General features: G+C 36.1%; 1 protein-coding gene across 1 annotated transcript in view; it reads right to left on the bottom strand.

Moving 5' to 3' along the window:
* Window positions 1–21,666, bottom strand: part of CAPZA2 (capping actin protein of muscle Z-line subunit alpha 2) — a 61,572-nt gene that overhangs the window by 20,813 nt on the left and 19,093 nt on the right. The window contains exons 2-3 of the mRNA XM_044246426.1: window positions 4,442–4,505; window positions 2,920–2,971 (exon numbers count right to left, since the gene is read on the bottom strand). Coding sequence (XP_044102361.1) covers window positions 2,920–2,971; window positions 4,442–4,505 — 116 coding nt within the window. The remainder of the gene's footprint in view (window positions 1–2,919; window positions 2,972–4,441; window positions 4,506–21,666) is intronic.

Here is a 21,666-nt window from a genome sequence, read left to right as displayed (position 1 = left end):
AAAATATCCCATTAAAACCAATCTTAAGAATATAGTCATGTTTTTTTCCCCTTACAGAAAGATAGGAAGAGGAGAGAAGTGAGATTAAAAGAGTTAAAGCAACAAGGAAAAGTGGAAAGGAAGGAAGAAAGTAGTACATACATGTAAGAAAGAGAAGTACTTGCACAAATGAGATTCAATATCAATGATCACAATTGAAGAAGAAATTTGAGTACAGCTATGCACTTACTCTGGTCAAACTGTGACTAAAACACATTCTAAATGTTTTTTACAATGTTTTGCAAGCGTGTGTTACATGGTTTTGGACAGCCTCAATGATAGGCCATGGATCTTTTTTAGAGGGTGAAACCAGGTTTGGAGATATTTTAAAAGTTAATTCAGAACAAGTCTAGTGAACAATGAGTATAATACTATTTTTGCTTGAAAATTATTTCATAGAAAAGGACACCGTGAACCACAGTTACATAGTTCTAAAGTCAATCAACAATGTAGGGCATATTTCTCACTTCACAGATAATCTCAGATGTTTTACAAAATGAATTCAAAGAAATCTGGAATGAAGAACACTACTGAAGTCAACAAAAAGAATCAATATTTTCTCTAAGGGTTCATCTAGTTAGCAATCACTTACTGATAGTATAACTACATGCAAGACAATCTGAACTTTCCACTTAAGGTTTACATGTTTTTTTCCTTGCTATCATACAATAAACTTCTTGTTTTATCATTAGTTACTGATTTCTTCAGATCATTTTCTTAGAAATGTATCTGCATTTCAATGTACATATCTCTTGAAATGTGGACAACTGTTCTCAAAATGTTTCATAATAAAAGAGAAATGTAGCTCACATTCTAGTTTCTTTTTAGAACAAATCCAATTTATTTAATTTAAATGTAAAAACCATCATCAGATTTAAGTATTTCTTTGGACAAATAAAATTTCAATACTTTAATCACTTTTGAGTCAAATGTACGGCTATTTTATACCACTTATGTAACTACGAGTATTTTCTTTGACTTTCATTAAACTTTATTCTGCTGAGGAAAAACTCTTGTTCTTTCAACAAGTCAAGTTTCTCACTTTCTTAACTGATAACAAAAACCCCCCACTAATTCATGCACCTGTATGAAACAACCCACACATTTATTTACCACAGAGAACTGAGGAAAGTACTTTTTAAGTACTGTTGTTAGAAGTTATAAACATGCCATATGCTATTATAAAGAAAATTAATTTTACTTGAATATACAAATGATTTAAATAAGGTTTAAAGAACTAAGAAGTAACCCTTCACTCAGAAATTAATCACTAAAGTCAAAGATACAGAGCAAACTGATTTCTATAAAGTACTTTAATAAAATAATTAATAGGAATGGAAGCAACACAGATGTCCATCGATACATGATCGATAGATGAACAAACAAAATGTGGTATATAAGTAATTCAGTATTAAAAGAGAAATTCTGACATATGCTACAACATGGATGAACCCTAAAGACATTATGCTTAGGAGAATAAACCAGTCACAAAATGACAAAATAATGTACGATTCCACGTTTATGAGACACTTAATTAAGTCAAATTCATAGAAACAGAAAACAGAATGGTAGTCAGCAGAAGCAGAGGAAAGTGGAGAATGAGAAATTATTGTTTAATGGGTATGGAGTTTTAGTCTGGGGAAAATAAAAAAAGTTCCAGAGATGGATGGTGGTAATAGCCAACACAACGTGAATGCACTTAATGCCAAAGACTTATATGCTTAAAAATAATTAAAACGGTAAATTTTATATTATGTACATTTTCCATTTTCTCACAATGAAAGTAGTATATAGGGTGAAACAGGTGAAGAGGATTAAGAATACATTTATTGTGATGAGTACTAAAGTACAGAACTGCTGAATCACTGTATTGTATGCCTGAAACTAATAGAACACTATTTGTTAATTATACAGGAATCAGTAACAAATAAGTAACAGTTGCTAATAAAAAATAACAGGGTTTAAATCAGAAGCAAAATCAGATATGCCTAGAAGTATGTTGAACCTCTACCTTCATTAGGGTTAAGTGTAAAGGACAGATCTGATAAAGCCTTGAAACGTTACAAAAAAAGAGTAAGACCAAATTTCCCCCATTGTTCAGGATTTCATATATTGGGCAGAATATCAGGATGAGAAAAGGTGCCTGAATGGATACTAAACACTCTTTGCAACATATCTAAAAATCTATTAATTTCTTCAATTTCCAACAAGTAATGGAACTGGTTAGCCTAACATAAGTCCTCACCTTACTTGAGGTGGGAACAGAGAAGAAAATCAATTATTTCTTTAAAACCTAACACAGTTGTGGCAAGTCATGATTGTGGTCACTGGTCCAAAGATGATGTACTAAGATTTAGAACTGCCTAGTTATTTGAATAGCTCACAAATCCAGTAAATACTTATTTACTGAATATGTATCAGGTTCTATATCAGGTATCTGTGAAAGAATAAAACTCCTAATCCTTGAAAATCTATTAGGGTCAAACACTTAACAAAAAGTAAAATCTGAATAAAAAATCAATCACAGTTTCAAAACTCAAAGTTTCCAGATAATTTTATCTAACCGTGCAAATGCCAAAATGTAGTACTGAGTATATAAGCCACTGCCAAATACTCAATGAATAGAGAATTTCATGTTGTAATTGTGAAGCTATGTCCATGAAAAAAATTTCTTTTTAGTTGAGTATGCACATATTAATACACATATATATTTAAACTTCATCAAAAATATTTGTCTTCCAGCTAAGTATATACATATAATCTATATATTTAAACTTGATGTGCAAATATCTATTTCAGGGGTTAGTGCTCAAAAACCACCTTTAAAACATTTTTTTCTCATCATGTCACTAATTACTTAATATAATATGTAATACTTACTGAGCTGCTCCTTCCCTGAGAAGATTATCATTATTAAGCAGTAACCGAACATCTGTAAAACAAGTATCGTGTTTTCTATATTATTATTTTTGTATGTTTGAAATTTCTATGTAATGAATGCAGCTTACTTTGGTCATATATTAACAATCCTCTCTCTTCCCCTCCCCCCTCAAAATGTAAGTAAGCAAGATCAAAATTTTATTCTGATGGGAAAAATAATCACAAAAACACACCATAGTACTGTTTTCTTAAAGCTATGGGTTAGGAACAGGAATTAAATAGAAATATAAATTTCCCCAGCGATTCAAAAGTTCACTTTACGCTACTTGGATTTTACCTGTTTTTTGCTAACTGAACGGAATCCAAACAGATTTTTCCCTTTTACCAAATGGTAATTGTCTCTCCACATTATGCCATTTTGACTTACGAGAGATTTCATAGAATGCTCTATTTTCGGACAGCAGGGAAAACCTGTACATATTATTTTATACCTTATTAATCAATAGCCAATGTAGGCAGACTGTAATGTATTTCCAAGGAATTAAAGTGGAGATAAAATAGATCATCTGATGTGAGCTGCAGAAGATGCCTGCCTCCTAGTCTGACAACATTAGCATGAGTTTCAAATGAATTTGTTTCATACAAAAAGGGATTAAGCAAGGAACAGCTTGTGAACCGAGCTCAGATGTAGACATTTCTGTCTTCAGCTCATGTTCAAACAACAGATGAATGCATTTAGTTCAATATGGATAACTGCTTTATTTGATTTACTTTGATTATTGATTCTTAATTCTAATTTTAGACTCAATTATTTTGTAGACATTTGCCTACTCACCATTAAAACATAACTCTCTCTGCCTGCCTCTGCCTACTTGTGATCTCTCTCTCTGTCAAATAAATAAATAAAATATTTTTTAAAAAATTTATTTATTTATTTGACAGAGAGATACAGCAAAAAAGGAAACACAAACAGGGGGAGTGGGAGAGTAATAAGCAGGCTTCCTGCTGAGCAGGGAGCCTGATATGGGACTTGATCCCAGGACCCTGGGATCATGACCTGAGCTGAAGGCAGATGCCCAACGATGAGCCACCCAGGTGCCCCAATATAAATTAGTTTTTACATGTTCTCCCCTCTTCTGAATATGGTGAAATAATGTCCCCCCCCCCTTTTTGGGGGGGGGTTGTTTGTATTATTCTAAGCTTTTCTTTAAAAGGAATTAAAAAATGCATTCACAATTCCAAAAATATCTAAATTTAAATTGTCTTTAAAAGAATTTAGTATTCTTCTTTAAGGTGGCTACCTTATTCAAACATAATTATATGATATATCATAAATATATTCTAGTCATTGTAAAATCCAAACTGACAAAAATTTTCACTATTATTCAGACGGTACAGATTTTTCTACCCCACCCTCCCCAACACACACTCTTAGCTTAGTTCTTCAGGTTATGTAATTTTTTCTTTTAAAAAAAGGAGTGCTTGATATGTCAAGTCTTAGTGCTATGAATTAAACACTCACCATTAAACACCTCATTAAATTCTCCAGGAGGGGCATGAATAATGAATTTTGCTGCTATACGCACCTAAAATAGAAATGAAGATATAAATGTTCCATGGCATAGGCCTCCGCTAAAATAACGAAAAATACATTCAAAATTATACTACTTCAAAGTCTACTGAAAATGGTTTAAAGACTTTTTCAAAGATGGTGACACTTCTTCAAACACCTTAAGTTTATTACTGTTTCAATCATTTATTATAATCACAATGTATAGGGTGAATGCAGATAAAATACATATTTAACACATTTAAGGATTCAAAGCTACGTACATATAAACATTTTCTTATAAGTAAATTCTTTTAAACTAAAATGGAAAAAATATCAATCAAGAAAATTTGTATGTGTGAAGAAATAAGATGTATTTAGGTATAATAAAGAAAATAGATAGACTGTATTTGTTTCCTTAAAATCACAAATTAGTAAATTCTTTTAAACTAAACTGGAAAAAATATCAATCAAGAAAATCTGTATGTGTGAAGAAATAAGATGTATTTAGGTATAATAAAGAAAATCGATATGCTGTATTTGTTTCTTTAAAATCACAAATTAGTGAAAAATGTATAAAAGAAGGGGAAGAAATGTCTAAATTCAAAATATTTTAACAGGAGACCTGACTGAACCTTAGGAAATTTTAGTTCAAAAATACATGAGAGAAAATATATCAACAGGCATATTGACAGGCATATTTTAAGAGAATAAAGGCCATGCCTGATTAAGAGATCAATCACTAATGAAAATAAGAGAGCTTAAATGGCATGCCCAACATTCTAATTTAATGAATAAGTCTTGAATTCATCTATACTAGTCTTCCAATCAACTTCTGATTACCCCAGCAACTTCTAAGTTGTGGCAGATTCCCCAAAAGGGCTGTCCTCCAGCAAGCAGCAGCAGCAAGTAGCAGCACCGGAAGCAATCTCATCAGAAAGTCAGTCATAGGCCCCACCCTGACTGGATGAGACTCTAGAAACAAGGCCTTGGAAATACTATTTAGACAAGCTTTCCAGGTGATTTTTTTTTTTTTTAAGATTTTATTTATTTACTTGACAGAGAAAGAGAGACAGCAAGAGACAGAACATAAGCATGGGAAGTGGGAGAGGGAGGAGCAGGCTTCCCACAGAGCAGGGAGCCCAACTCGGAGCTAGATCCCAGGACCGTGGGATCACGACCTGAGCCAAAGGCAGACACTCAACGACTGAGCCACCCAGGAGCCCCTCCAAGTGATTTTTTTTTTTAAGATTTTATTTATTTATTCGACAGAGACAGAGCGAGAGAGGGAACACAGCAGGGGGAATGAGAGAGGGAGAAGTAGGCTTCCCGTGGAGCAGGGAGCCTGATGCAGGGCTTGATCCCAGGATCCTGGGATCATGCCCTGGGCTAGATTCTTAATGAATGAGCCACCCAGGTACCCCAGGTGATTTTTCTTTTTTTAAAGAATTTATTTATTTAACAGAGAGAGAGATCACAAGCAGGCAGAGAGGCAGGCAACGGGTGGGGGGAACAGGTTCCCTGCTGAGCAGAGAGACTGATGCGGGGCTCGATCCCAGGACCCTGGGATCATGACCTGAGCCGAAGGCAGAGGCTTAACCCACTGAGCCACCCAGGCGCCCCTCCAGGTGATTTTTTTAATACACATTCATGTATTTGCTGAATTCAATATTGCCAAGGGACTACCGTTGACAAAAACAATTACTTTCACTTTATTAGCACTGTCATTGTTCTGATGTGGAAACTAAAAATAACGAAAAGGAAATAGTAATACATGTTTGTGTATAGATGTGTACAGGTGCATGCATCTAAGCACACATATGATTTTCAGAGGAGACAAATGAAAAAGAGGTTATCAATGGATAGAAAGATGTTCCTAATTAGAGGCCACGTATGTGACAAGGCCTTAAAAAGGTAGAAAATGTCAATTTAAAACAAAAAAGGAAAGACTTCGTAGTCTGGAACACTAAAAAGTTTGAAGTAAAATCTGTAACTGTTATGGGATACCACTGAGAGGTAACAATGATGAAACGATTTTTTTTAAATGGGATCATTTAAATTAGTGCTTACCAAGCACTCTATATGAATTATGTAATTTATTCTTTACAACAACCTTATGAGGTAGTTCCTATTATAGCTGCATTTTTTTGATAAGGTAACTGAAGCAGAAGTTAAGTAACTTGGTCTGATTCCTGAATCTACTACACTTTTTTTCACTACCCTATACTCTCCTCAGATTCAAATAGTTTTGGTTGAATGGGTACAATCCTCCCACCAAAAGATGAATGTGTAGCCACCAAACAATAGCCTTGATATAAACTTTCTTTTAGTGTTTAAAATGTCAATAGCAATAATATAAAAGAAACAGAAAATTCCTTGAAAGAAACAACTAAAGTTCACTCAAGAAGAAACAGATAGGGGCACCTGGGTGGCTCAGTCAGTTAAGCATCTGCCTTCAGCTCAGGTCATGATCCAGGGCCCCAGGACTGAGCCCCACATCAGGCTCGCGTGGGAGCCTGCTTCTCCCTCTCCCTCTATCTGCCACTCCCCCTGCTTGTGCGCCCAAGTGCGTGCGCGCATGCGCGCGCTCTCTGTCTCTGTCAAATAAATAAATAAATAAATAAATGATTTTTAAAAAAAGAAGAAGACGGGACGCCTGGGTGGCTCAGTTGGTTGGACGACTGCCTTCGGCTCAGGGCGTGATCCTGGAGTCCCGGGATTGAGTCCCACACCAGGCTCCCAGGTCCATGGGGAGTCTGCTTCGCTCTCTGACCTTCTCCTCGCTCATGCTCTCTCTCACTGTCTCTCTCTCTCAAATAAATAAATAAAATCTTTAAAAAAAAAAAAAAAGAAGAAGACGACATAGATAACTTGTATACTCCTAGATCTATTAAATAAATTGAATTTGTTGTTAAAAGCCTTCCAACAAATAAAATTCCATGTTTTCTTATACCAAACCTCTAAGGAGGAATTAATATTAATTCTACACAAATTATTCTGGAAAACCAAGGAGAACACTGTCCAACTCATTTTTAAAACAATGGTGTCATCCTATAACAACCACTTAAGTACTTCAAGAAACACAAATCACAACAAACGTATCTCTCATAAACACAGATGCAAAAATCCTCAATAAAATAATACAAAATTGAATCTAGGACTATAAAGAAAGGATAACAAATCATGATCAAGTGTAGTTTATCCTAGAAATGTAAAGCTGTTTCAATACTGAAAACCAATGACAGCAATTCAAAATATCGACCGATTAAATATGAAAAAACATAGATCATTTCAACAGATGCAAAAAAATTATTTTGTTAACATTCAAAAACCAATCATGACAAAAACAGCAAACTAAGAAGAAAATGTCCTTAATCTGATTAACAGTATCTACAAAAAAGGCCTACAAGCTAACATCACCATTAACGGTCAAAAACTGAATGCTTTCCCTGTAAAATGAGAAACGAGGTAAGATTCTCACCAAAATACTAGCCAATAGGATCCAACAGTTCGTTAAAAGATTATTCACCACAACCAAGTGGGATTTATTCCTGGGCTGCATGGTTGGTTCAACATCCGCAAATCAATCAATGTGATACAATAAATTAACAAAACAAATTAACAAGAACCATGTAATAGTCTCAACAGATGCAGAAAAAGCAATTTGTCCAAGTACAACATCCTTTCTTGGGTTAAAACTCTTCACAGTGTAGGATAGAAGGTACACACCTCAATATCATAAAAGCCATCTATGAAAGACCCACAGTGAATATCATTCTCAATAGGGAAAAACTGAGAGCTTTTCCACCTAGGGGGGATGAGTGTAACCAAAAGAATAAATGTAAATGTAACCAAAGCAGCAAAGAACTTGTACTCAGAAAACTACAGAATACTCAAGAAAGAAACTGAAAAAGACAAAGAAACAGAAAACCATTCCATGCTCATGGATTGAAAGAACAAATATTGGGAAAATGTCTAGGCTACCCAGAGCATTCTACACATTTAATGCAATCCTTATCAAATATCATCAACTTGGGGCACCTGGGTGGCTCAGTGGGTTAAGCCGCTGCCTTCGGCTCAGGTCATGGTCTCAGGGTCCTGGGATCAAGCCCCACGTCAGGCTCTCTGCTCGGCAGGGAGCCTGCTTCCCCCTCTGTCTCTGCCTGTCTCTCTGCCTACTTGTGATCTCATTCTCTCTCTCTGTCAAATAAATAAATAAAATCTTTAAAAAAATACCATCAACTTTTTTCAAAGAAATGGAATAAACAAACCTAAAATTTGTATGGAACCAGAAAAGACCCCAAATAACCAGAGGAATGTTGAAAAAGAGAAAGAAATGTTGAAAAAGAAAACCAAAGCTAGTGGCATCACAATTCCGGACTTAAAGCTCTATTACAAAGCTGTAATCATCAAGACAGTATGGCACTGGCCAAAAAAAAAAAAAAAAACAAAAAACAAAAACCAAACAGGCACAGATCAGTGTAACAGAATAGAGAGCCAAGAAATGGATTCTCAACTCTGTGGTCAACTAATTCTCAATAAAGGAGGAAAGAATGTCCCATAGAAAAAAGACAGTTTCTTCAACAAATGGTGTTAGGAAAATTGCACAGCCACATACAGAAGAATGAAACTGGACCATTTCCTTACACCACACACAAAAATAGACTCAAAATGGATGAAAGACCTAAATGTGAGACAGGAATCCATCAAAATCCTTGAGGTTAAATACAAGAAACACCCTCTTCAACCTTTAGCCGCAGCAATTTCTTCTTAAACGTATCACCAAAAGCAAGGGAAGCAAGGCAAAAATGAACTATTAGGACTTCATCAAGATTAAAAGCTTTTTGCATAGCAAAGGAATAGTCAACAAAACCAAACAACAACAGAGAGAATGGAAGGAGATATCAGATAAAGGGCTCTTATCTGAAATCTAAAAAGAACTTCTCAAACTTAACACCCAAAGAACAAATAATCCAATCAAGAAATGGGCAGAAGACATGAACAGACATTTTTCTAGAGAAGACATACAAATGGCTAACAGACACATGAAAAAATGCTCAACTTCACTCGACATCAGGGAAATATAAATCAAAACCTCAATGAGATACCACCTCACACCAGTCAGAATGGCTAAAATTATTAAGTCAGGAAATGACAGATGTTGGTGAGGATGTGGAGAAAGGGGAACGCTCCTACGCTGTTGGTGGGAATGCAAGCTGGAGCAGCCACTCTGGAAAACAGTATGGAGGTTCCTCCAAAAGTTGAAAATAGAGTGACCCTACAACCCAGCAACTGCACTACTGGGTATTCACCTCAAAGATACAAATGTAGTGATCTGAAGGGGCACGTGCTCCCCAATGTTTATAGCAGCAATGTCCACAAGAGCCAAACTATGGAAGGAGCCTTGATGTCCATCAACAGATGAATGGATAAAGAAGATGTGGCACACACACACACACACACGGGAATATTATTTATGCAGTCATCAAAAAATGAAATCTTCCCATTTGCAACAATGTGGATGGAACTAGAGGGTATTTTGCTAAGCAAAATAAGTCAATCAGAGAAAGACAATTATCATATGGTCTCACTGGTAAGTGGAATTTGATAAATAAGGCAGAGGATCATAGGGGAAGAGAGGAAAAAATGAAACAAGACAAAACCAGAGGGAGACAAACCATAAGAGACTCTTAATCTCAGGAAACTGAGGACTGCTGGAGCGGAGGCAGGTGGGAGGGATGGGATGGCTGGGTGATGGACACTGTGGAGGGTATGTGCTATGGGGAGTGCTGTGAATTGTGTAAGACTGATGAATCACAGATCTGTACCCCTGAAACAAATAATACATTATATGCTAAGAAAAAAAAAGAAATGAGAAAAGAATGTTTGTTCCTACCACTACTATTCAACATCATATTGTCTTACTGCAGTAAGAAAGATATTTCATAAATGAAATACAACTTTCTATTTGCAGACAACATGACTGCTTATAATGAAAAATCCCAAGGAATCTGAAAAATAATAATTTATATGTAAATCTAACAAGACATTTACAGGACTAATGTGCTGAAAACTACACATTGGAAGAAATGGATGGAAGAAAACAAAGAAGAGCTAAATAAATGGAGAGAGATGTTATGTTCACAGACTGGAAGACTCAATAACATGAAGATGCAATTTTCCCCAAACTATTCTATAGATTCAAGGGAGGTATAATCAAAATCAAAGCAAAATTTTTCTGATACACAACAAGCTGATTCTAACACTGTTGTTTTCTATCTTATTACTTTTCTATGTATAAAGAAAGTAATGAATGTGGATAATTTTGGCCATATATTAAGACCCCCTCTTCCCAAACATAAGCAAGAAAAAAAAGTCACTGTGTTGACCAAAATAACCACAAACACACACGTGGCATTAAAATAAATTCTGGTTAAGAACTGAGAGAACGAAATATGTTATTTTACATCCTTAATAGTAAATGCAAAGTAGTAAAGACAAACGAACAAGAATAGCTAAAGCCATTTTTAAAAAGAACAAAACTGAAGAATTCATGCCACCTGATTTTAAGACTTATTACTGAATCTGAACTAAGAGTAGAAAAACATATCCATACGTATCATGCTTAGCGAAATAAGTCAAGCGGAGAAAGACAACTATCATATGATCTCCCTGATATGAGGAAGTGGTGATGCAACATGGGGGCTTAAGTGGGTAGGAGAAGAATCCATGAAACAAGATGGGATAGGGAGGGAGTCAAACCGTAAGTGACTCTTAATCTCACGAAACAAACTGTGGATTGCTGGGGGGAGGGGGGTTGGGAGAAGGGGGGTAGGGTTATGGACATTGGGGAGGGTATGTGCTTTTGGGTAAATTGGAAGGGGAGGTGAACCATGAGAGACTATGGACTCTGAAAAACAATCTGAGGGGTTTGAAGTGGCAGGGGGTGGGGTGGGAGGGTGGGGTACCAGGTGGTGGGTATTATAGAGGGCACGGCTTGCATGGAGCACTGGGTGTGGTGAAAAAATAATGAATACTGTTTTTCTGAAAATAAGTAAATTGGAAGAAAAAAAAATAGGACTTATAAGAAAAAAGAAAAACATATCCATATATGTGGCTAAATGATTTTCCATAAAGGTACAAAGGCAACTCAATGGAGAAAGGGTATCTTTTCAACAAAGGATATTCAAACAAACAGATATCCAGGAGCAAAACCATAAATACCAAACTAAACCCCATATCTTATTAAAAAAAATTACATCAGAAGAGATCACAGCTCTAAACGTAAAGCATGGAACTTAAAAAAGTTTAAAAGAAACAGAAAAAAATCTTCATAACGTGGGGTTAGGCAAAAAAATCTTAGACATATTAAACCCTGATCCATTAAAAAAAAAAAAAAGACTGATAAGCTGGACTTCACTGAAATTAAAACCTTTTGCTCTGTTAAAAACACTGTTACGAGAATGAAGAGACAAGCTACCAACTAGAGAAAATACTAGCAAATCGCGTATCTCACAAAGGACTTCTATCTACAATATAAACATTCAAAAGTCAACCATAAGAAAATAGTAAGTAAAATACTTGGGACACTTCAGTTGATAGGATATACTAAAGACAAATACACAAAAGGATGTGCAACATCATTAATCATTAGGGAAATGAATGCTGAAATCATGAAACACTACTACATACCTAACAGAATGGCTAAAATAAAAAAAAGATTGATAATACCAAACACTGCTGAGGATGCAGAACTGGAACTCTAATACATGGCTGTGGCAACCCAAAATGGTACCAACCAGTTTGGAAGACAGTTTGGCAATTTCTTAGAAAGTTAAGCATGTACCACCAAAAATCTTACTTCCAGATAGCTACCTTAGAGAAATGCAAAACAATGTCCACACAAAAATCTATTCACTGGGACACCGGGGTGGCTCAGTCAGTTGAGCATATAACTCATGATCTCTGGGACATGGGATGGAGTCCCATGTAGGGTTCTGCACAGGCACTCACATGCCTATGTGCATGTACTCTCAAAAAAAAGGGGGACGGGGCGGCACTTACCTGGCTCAGCTGGTTAAGCCTCTGCCTTTGGCTCAGGTCATGATCCCAGAGTCCTGGGATGGAGACCCGCAGATCAGGCTCCCCACTCATCTTCCTCTCCCTCTGCTCCTCCCAACCCCACAAATACTCAAAACTGGAAACAACCCACAACCCAAATGTCCATAAATGGTGAATGTATAAATAAAAGATGGTGTTCCTACATAATGGAATATTACTATATATTTTAAGTGTTTTCAAAATTACTTTCTTCTAAATGTTTCAAATTACTACTAAAATCAAAAGCCAAAATATAAAAAATAATTTTAAACAGGCAAGGGTAGAGTAGGATATGGAAGCAATGCATGCTAAACATACATTAGACTCTATTATGATTATGTAAATGTCTCAACTTCTCAATTTCATTCATCATACCTCTGTCCCTGTGACTCAGGTAAGGAGTTGCTAGAATTTAAAACAGTCTTAATCAAAATAGAGCTTCCCTATGACCCTGCAATTGCACTACTGGTATTTACCCCAAAGATGCAGATGTAGTGAAAAGAAGGGCCATCTGTACCCCAATGTTTATAGCAACAATGGCCACGGTCGCCAAACTGTGGAAAGAACCAAGATGCCCTTCAACGGACGAATGGATAAGGAAGATGTGGTCCATATACACTATGGATTATAATGCCTCCATCAGAAAGGATGAATACCCAACTTTTGTATCAACATCGAGGGGACTGGAGGAGATTATGCTGAGTGAAATCAGTCAAGCAGAGAGAGTCAATTATCATATGGTTTCACTTATTTGTGGTATAACAAATAACATGGAGGACATGGGGAGATGGAGAGGAGAAAGGAGTTGAGGGAAACTGGAAGGAGAGGTGAACCATGACAGACTATGGACTCTGAAAAACAACCTGAGGATTTTGAAGGGGTGGGGGGTGGGAGGTTGGGGGAGCCAGGTGGTGGGTATTAAGGAGGGCACATATTGCATGGAGCACTGGGTATGGTACAAAAACAATGAATACTGTTACGATGAAAAGAAATAAAAAATAAAATAAAATAAAATAAAGGGAAAGTATTAAAAAAAACTTAAAAAAAAAACAGTCTTAACCATTACCACAGGCAACAAATAAAACTGGTAACTTGCTGATGAATTTACCAATTATTTCTTTCAAAAACATTTAGAATTTTAAGGTAATTGGCTTTTTTATAAATATAAAAATATTTACATAAATATTTTTATTTATTTATTTGAGAGAGAGAGAGTGACAGAGTGAGAGAGAGCATGTACAAGCATGGTGGAGTGGGGGAGGGAGGAACAGGAGAGGGAGAAGCAGGCTCCCCGCTGAGCAGGGAGCCTGACACAGACAGGGCTCTATCCCAGGAACCTGGGACAATGATCTGAGCTGAAGGCAGAGACTTAACTGACCACTGAGGTAATTGTTTCTAACAGTCCTATGACTTAGAAACCTGACAAAATTAAAGTACTAATAGCAAGCAGTATATATATTAATATTTAGTGATAAAATTAGCTAAGCTGTTGAGCTTTCAAATTTTTGGTTGTTTGAAAAAAAAAAAAAAAGAAAAGGAAAAAGCATATACCTTTTAGAAGTTTAGTTCTATTTGGAGTTTTCACCAAGAAAGCAGAAATGACCTTAATGTTTTTCCTATAGACTTATTGGCCCTTGTTATTGCTAAATGTATGCATTTAGAATAAAGTAAGCAAAAACAGTTAACACCATTGCTCACAAGAACCAAAGTGAATGGTGGGTCAAAAGAAGTACCATTAAGGATAGGAGGTCATAGGAGCTGTCTGTGAACCCAAAACACAACCTTGGATTATACCAGCTATGCCTGGATATTGTAATCTGGTCTTTGTGAATTTCACTAAGAAAAATGTAATTTTTAAAAAATTTCTCAGGCATTAAAGGAAAGGAAGTATATCTGCCACAGTAAGCTTAATTGTCTTCTAAGAAATTGTTTTAATCATGAGGGTATTTTCTAAGCACTGCTATAGATCCAATGTTTCCCTACACCCATCCTTCCTAGCCAACTTTTTTTTTCTCTTAAAAACTATTTATTTTATTCCACTTCTAAATCTAAGAAAAGAAAAATGATCATACAATAAGACATCCCAAAAGTAGAATGAATTTCTGAAAATAATAAAAAACGTATTTCCTTTAAGTTTTTCTAATATACACGGAGCTATATTCTATTTACCCCCTCGGAATAGTACAGCTTTTCTGGAAGAGCCCAGTGAATGATTAGATACATTCCTAGACCCTCTGCTGTATCTTCTGCATTACCCAGCATCTTCCTCTATGTGTTATCCAATATCAAGTCCTTCTAAACTGGAATCAGATTCAGGAAAGTTATTTTATTGTTATTTCTTTATAGGGGTGGATAGGGAGAGCAGAGAGAGAATCCTAATCAGATTCAGGAAAAGAGTTATTTTACCCTTCCTTCCTTCCTCCCTTTTTTGGGGTGAGGGGAAGAAGGAAGAGAAAGAGAATCTTAAAAGCTCAGCATGGGGCTTGAACCTACCCGGGGTCATGATCTGAGCAGAAATCAAGAGTTGGATGCTTAACTGATTGAGCTACCCAGGTGCCCCTCCCCCAATTTTTTTTAGAGAATGCAAGAGTGGGGAGGGGCATAGAGAGAGGAGAGAGAATCTACTGTATTTCTCAACTGCAATTCTAGATTGGGGGGAGGTGTGGCTAGATTGGAGATTAACTCCATCCATCCCTGTTAGTCACTGGCAACTTCATAACAACTCCTGGCATACTTCATAACAAATGCACCAAGAAGTGTAGTTTAAAAAAGTTAATCTATTAGTGTATAGCTTAATGTACTGACTGACCTGAGCTAAAAGCTGAAGAGCTATATTTTTCCTTTTCTTTCTCTTGGATCCAAATAATATTGTGTAAAATATGCAAAAAGATAAACATAACATAAAAAGCATACTTCATTCTTTTGTGCTTCTGGTAAAAGAGCAGATACCACATGTGACTATAAAGTTACTTATATAGAAGATAAAGTACTGAATTCAAAACAATATCCAAAATGTTAGTATATATTAATCCTAAAAACAAAAAACAAAACAAAAAAAACTTCTGCCTATCAACTGTCTGAGATAACATGAAAGTATTAGTCACTGCCAAACTTTATTTTGGTACAGTTTTTCTTATGGGCTTTATTTTTTTTTTTTTCCCCAAGATTTATTTATTTATTTGGGGGGGGGGGCAGAAACTGCATACTCAGTGGAACCTCAAGTAGGTGCAGAGCCCAAAGTGGAGGCTCAATCACAGGACTCTGATATCACAACATAAGCTGAAACCATGAGTCAAACGCTTAACCAACTGCACCACAGGAGCTCCTCTTTCTTCCTTTAGAAGAAATTCCACAATTCAAACAACAAATTAAGTAATGATAGTAATGGGTAGTAACTCATGGAATAAAATAAGAATCCACGAGTCCAGACTGACACAAAGAAATGAATAAACAAGAGAAAGCTCTTCATTAGAGCAGAATTTCAACTAAGAGTGTAGAAGGAATGAATGAGTTAGAAAATCACCTTGAGGACCACCACTGTAATTGCTGTATGCAAAAACCATCAAGGAATGCTAAAATTTATGGATAAAATTATGACAAAATGACCACAGGACATATACATGGTCTCAAAAGTATCTTTCCAAACACTTAATTATAAAGAGTAAATAGTAATTTTACATTGAAGAAACATGCCAACACATTACTTTTACCAAATGATCAAAGTTGTAAGTAACAGAAAAAACAGCCATCATATGCCTCCTAATAGGATATACTGAGGACACAACATCATTTACAGTCAAAAAAATCACAGGCTAAATCTAATCATAAGGAAACATCAAACCAAAATTGAGGTGCAGTCTACAAAATAACTAGTCTGTACTCTTCAGAAGTGTTAAGATCATAAAGACAAACAATGCTGAGAAGATGTTCCAGATTAAAGACTTTACAATAGGGGCGCCTGGGTAGCTCAGTGGGTTAAAGCCTCTCTGCCTTCCACTCGGGTCCTGATCCCAGGATCCTAGGATAGAGCCCCGTGTCGTGTCGGGCCCTCCGCTCAGTGGGGAGCCTGCTTCCCATCCTCTCTCTGCCTGCCTCTACCTATTTGTGATCTCTGTCTGTCAAATAAATAAATAAAATCTTAAAAAAAAAAAAAAAAGACTTTACAATAAAAATCAGTATGATCCTGGATTGGATCCTGGACCAGCAATTGGTGAAACAGGAGTAGAGTCTGCTGACTAGAGAACAGTACGTATACCAATGTTTAATTTCTTGATTTTGATAACAGCACTGTGGTTAGGCAAGAGAAAGTCCTAAACAGCAACAGACTTACAGAGTAGGAAAAAAAAGTTCTCCTCTACTGAGGTACTGAGGTAATGAGGATTTACTCCTACGTATTTATTATAATTTTAAAATTTTGCTCTTTGCATTTAGGTCTTTACTTCACATCGGATGGGTTTTTGGGTGTAATATGGGATAAAGATCGTTTTTTTCATTACACTGTCATAAGGATAAATAAAAGAACCTAATACTACCTGTTGAAATGTATATCTTTTCCCAGTGAACCAAAACAAAACAAGACAAACTGAAAAAATGTTTCTTACATATTCACAATATTTTTTAAAATGTGAGTTACTTCTTTATTTCAGTCACAGATATGAAAAACATGTCATACACTTTAATAAAATCCAAGTCCTTCTAAAACGCGCCTGATGAATTTAGCAGTCATCCTTCAGGCAATGATTGAAAAATGTAATTTCCTCAAGGAACTTCTGAGTATTCAATAATATCAGAAGGCAAGAGGAAAAGATACTGTCCTATTATTATGGAGGAACAGGCTAACATTAAGAAAATATCATGTAAGTAATGTAAAATTATATTAATATTCTATTTCTTCTCACAAACAACTTACTTTGTTTTAAAGACATCCAACAGTTAATTCTGCAAGTGATGAATAATTCATTTTTATACATAAAAATTCTGGTATGGTTATTTAGGCATTGCTGTATTCACAATGAGCTACTGTGTCCTTAAAATCAAATTAAAGAATTTGAGGTTAAATAGAGGATTCTAATTACTTGCATTCTAATTAAGATATGACCCTATCTACCATTTTATATTGTTTACAATACTCTGAAACAACTCATGATTTTGGAGACTCAAAAACAATTTGTTATAATTTAGACTTTATAAAAACCCAAAGTGAACGGGTACTTTTTTGATGTTTCATCTATGGCTAAACATATTTAACTTCACTTTTTCATTCAACATCTATACAAATTGTGTTTGAGGAGGGCTGTAACTGTTTAATACAAATTTTCAAATGCCAAAAACCCTGTCTTTGTATAACCCCATCAAAATCACTTACTTCAAGAGTTCTCTCTCATGACCCAGCTATCTCATTCAGGTATTTACATAAGAGAAACGAATGTATATGTCTACAAAAATAATGCGTAAGAATATTCATAAGCAGCCTTATTCATAATAACCCCAAATGTTCAAGAGGAAAATGGGGGTGCCTGGCTGGCTCCTGGGAAGAGTGTGTGACTCCTGATCTCAGGGCTGTGAATTTAAGCCCCAAGCTGGATTGTAGATATCACTTAAATAAATAAAACTTAAAAAAAAAAAAAAAAAGGGCGCCTGGGTGGCTCAGTGGGTTAAGCCGCTGCCTTCGGCTCAGGTCATGATCTCAGGATCCTGGGATCGAGTCCCACATTGGGCTCTCTGCTCAGCAGGGAGCCTGCTTCCTCCTCTCTCTCTCTGCCTGCCTCTCTGCCTACTTGGGATCTCTCTCTGTCAAATAAATAAATAAAATCTTTAAAAAAAAATATTTTAAAAAAAAAGAGAGAAAGAGAGAAATGGATAAATTAACTGGGGTACTGATGCAAGCAACACCATGAATAAATCTCAAAAACAAGTTGAGTGGAAAGAAGCCAGACACACATAAAAAATACATACTGTTTGACTCCATTTATAAGATATCCAGAATCAGGGAAAACTAATCTATGGTGATAAAACTTAAAAGTATGGTTGGGCAAAGGGTGCAGGGATTGATCAGAGAGAAGCAGGAGAGAATTTTCTCAAGTGGATCAAAAATGTTCTTCAAATGAATGATGGCTGCGCACATTGTGAAAATTCACTGAACTGAATATTTAAGACTTGTGCATTTTATGGCAGGCAAATTATATCTCAACCTAGCCTGGGTGGCTCAGTTGGTTAAGCAGCTGCCTTCGGCTCAGGTCATGATCCCAGGTCCTGGGATTGAGTCCCACATCGGGCTCCTTGCTCGGCAGGGAGCCTGCTTCTCCCTCTGCCCTGCCTGCCTCTCTGTCTGCCTGTGCTCGCTCGCTCGCTCTCTCTCCCTGTGTCTCTGACAAATAAATAAATTAAAAAAAAATCTTAAAAAAAAAAATTTTTTTTAAAGGGTGCCTGGGTTGCTCAGTAGGTTAAGCCTCTGCTTTTGGCTCAGGTCATGATCCCAGCGTCCTGGGATCGTCTCCCACATTGCGCGCTCTGCTCAGCAGGGAGCCTGCTTCCCCCCACCCCCGGCCTACTTGTGATCTCGGTCTGTCAAAAAATAAATAAAATCTTAAAATTTTTTTTAAATCTCTCATATATATGATAGCATATCTTATCATTATGTATAAAATGTTAACTTTAAAACTTAGTATCCGTAGACATACAGATGGTCAACAGACACATGAAAAGATGCTCATCATCACCTGTCATCAAGAAATGCAAATCAAAACTACAATGAGATATCACTTCACACCTGTCAGAATGGCTAAAATTAAAAACACAAGAAACAACAGGTGTTGGGAAGGATGTGGAGAAAAGGAACCCTCTTACATTGCTGGTGGGAATGCAAACTGGTGCACCACTCTGGAAAACAGTTTGGAGGTTCCTCAAAAAATTAAAAACTGAACTCCCTACAATCCAGTAACTGCACTACTGGCTATTTGCCCAAAGGATACAAAAACACTAGTTCAAAGGGATATATGCACTGGTATGTTTATAGCAGCATTATTTACAATAGTCAAACTAAGGAAGCAGCCCAAGTATCCACTGACTGATGAATGGATAAAGAAGATGTGGTGTGTATGTACACACACACCATGAATACTACTCAACCATAAAAAAGAATGAAATCTTGCCATTTACAACAACGTGAATGGGACTAGAGAGTACAATGCTAAGTGAAATAAGTCCGAGAAAGACAAATACCATGATCCCATTCGTAAGTGGAATTTAAGAAACAAACAAGTAAAGGGGAAAAAAAAAAAAGAGAGCGAGAAAGATAGCCTCCTCACTAGAGAACCGATGGTTGGTTACCAGAGGGAAGGTGGGTGAGCAGATGGGTGAAATAGGTGATGGAGATTAAGGAGTGCACCTGTCATAATGATTAACAGATGACTGAAATAAAAATTGAGGGATACAGGACTGCCTCAGCAGATGGAATGTGCAACTCTTGATCTCAGAGTTGGGGATTCAAGCCCCACGTTCAGTACAGAGATTACTTAAATACTTTTTTTAAAAAAGATTAAAAAAACTTTAGTAACCATGATAATTAATGAGTGAGACATTATTTGCTTATTTTATAATTAAGAATCACAAACCTTAACAATAATTTTTATTGCTAAAAATCCATAAACTATATTTATCCAACATTTTGCTTTCTTTTTAGGTGGACTCCATACCCATGTGAGGTTTGAACTCATGACCCCAAGATCAAGCATTGCACACTCTACTGACTGAGACAGCCAAGCACCCATAACACTTTAACAGAAAGTACAGTAAAAAAGGTTAAAGGTAAAATTTTAAAGAAACAAAAATTAAGAACCTTGGGCTTTCACTCTGAATTATAGAGAGTAATAAATTGGCATAAATCTATACTACCTAGGACATCTGTCTCAATCTCCTTAAAAAATACTGGGGGTTTTGGAGTATCTGGATGGCATAACTGACTGAGCACCTGACTCTTGGTTTCAGCTGGGGTCATGATTATCAGGGTTGTGGGATGGAGTGCCCTGTTGGGATCCATACTCAGTGTGGAGTCTGCTTGGGACTCCATTCCTCTTCCTCTGCCCCTCCTCCCTGCATTTGCATTCTCTTTCTCTCTCTTTCAAACAAATAAATCTTAAAAAAAAAAAAACAAAAAAACAAAAAAAAACACTGGGACATTTTTGCTGACATTGAGGACTCTGGTCTGATAGTGTTTTTATTTTTACCCATTTTCTTTATCAGTGTACAATTTATAAGAAGGAAATCTCAATGCTCACACTGAATAAACTGAAGTCCCCTTTCTAAGAAATCCCACAGTAATGAAATATCTACACTTTGAACTCTACATAGTTTTCATCAACCAGACTCTGTTTGCAGGGAAGACTCAACTGACAAGGACTGATGAAGTATGATGTCCTAGGGAAGAGGGTAGACCAAAAAATACATGGTAAAATAAGTAAAAATCCTTAACACTTAATTCTAAATCATTGCATCAAACTATATAAATGTCACATCCCACAGGCAAATATGTTAGAATTTGTTCTTGAAAAATTGTACTAAATTACTGATACTTTGAAAAATGTGGTTAACTTTCCATCTCTTATGCTTCCAAAATCCTCAATGATTAGGATGGATTTAGTCTGGGAAGTAAAAGAAATTCATAGGGAAAAGAAAAAAATCAGAGAGGGAAGTAGAGAGGGAAAGGATGATTTTGCCTATATATTACTATATCTAAGTGCTTAGAATGGTGCCTGGCAGATAGAAGGCTCTCAGATATTTGCTGAATAACTAAACATTGAATATCCCTTGAAGGCAGGATTCCTGTTTGCCCCTGCCCCATACTCTGCATTCAGTAGACAGTTACTATATGATAAATAAAACTATAAGCAAGAATAAACTCTCATTTAGAACACTTAGAGAATGTAGTATTTCAATGAAATGAACATTTTTAGAGTTATCATTAATACAATTCTATATATAAACTGTAAATTATAAATAAACTACATTCAAAACCACAAAAATGTATGCTAATATAAGGAAGCAGTACAGTGTATACTCTCTGGAGTCAGACTGACTGGATTGGATTTTCATCTCTACTA

This window comes from Neovison vison, chromosome 4 (genome assembly GCF_020171115.1).
Source record: "Neovison vison isolate M4711 chromosome 4, ASM_NN_V1, whole genome shotgun sequence".
In the NCBI taxonomy this organism is placed as follows: domain Eukaryota; kingdom Metazoa; phylum Chordata; class Mammalia; order Carnivora; family Mustelidae; genus Neogale; species Neogale vison.
This window is presented reverse-complemented; position numbering and strand designations above follow the sequence as displayed.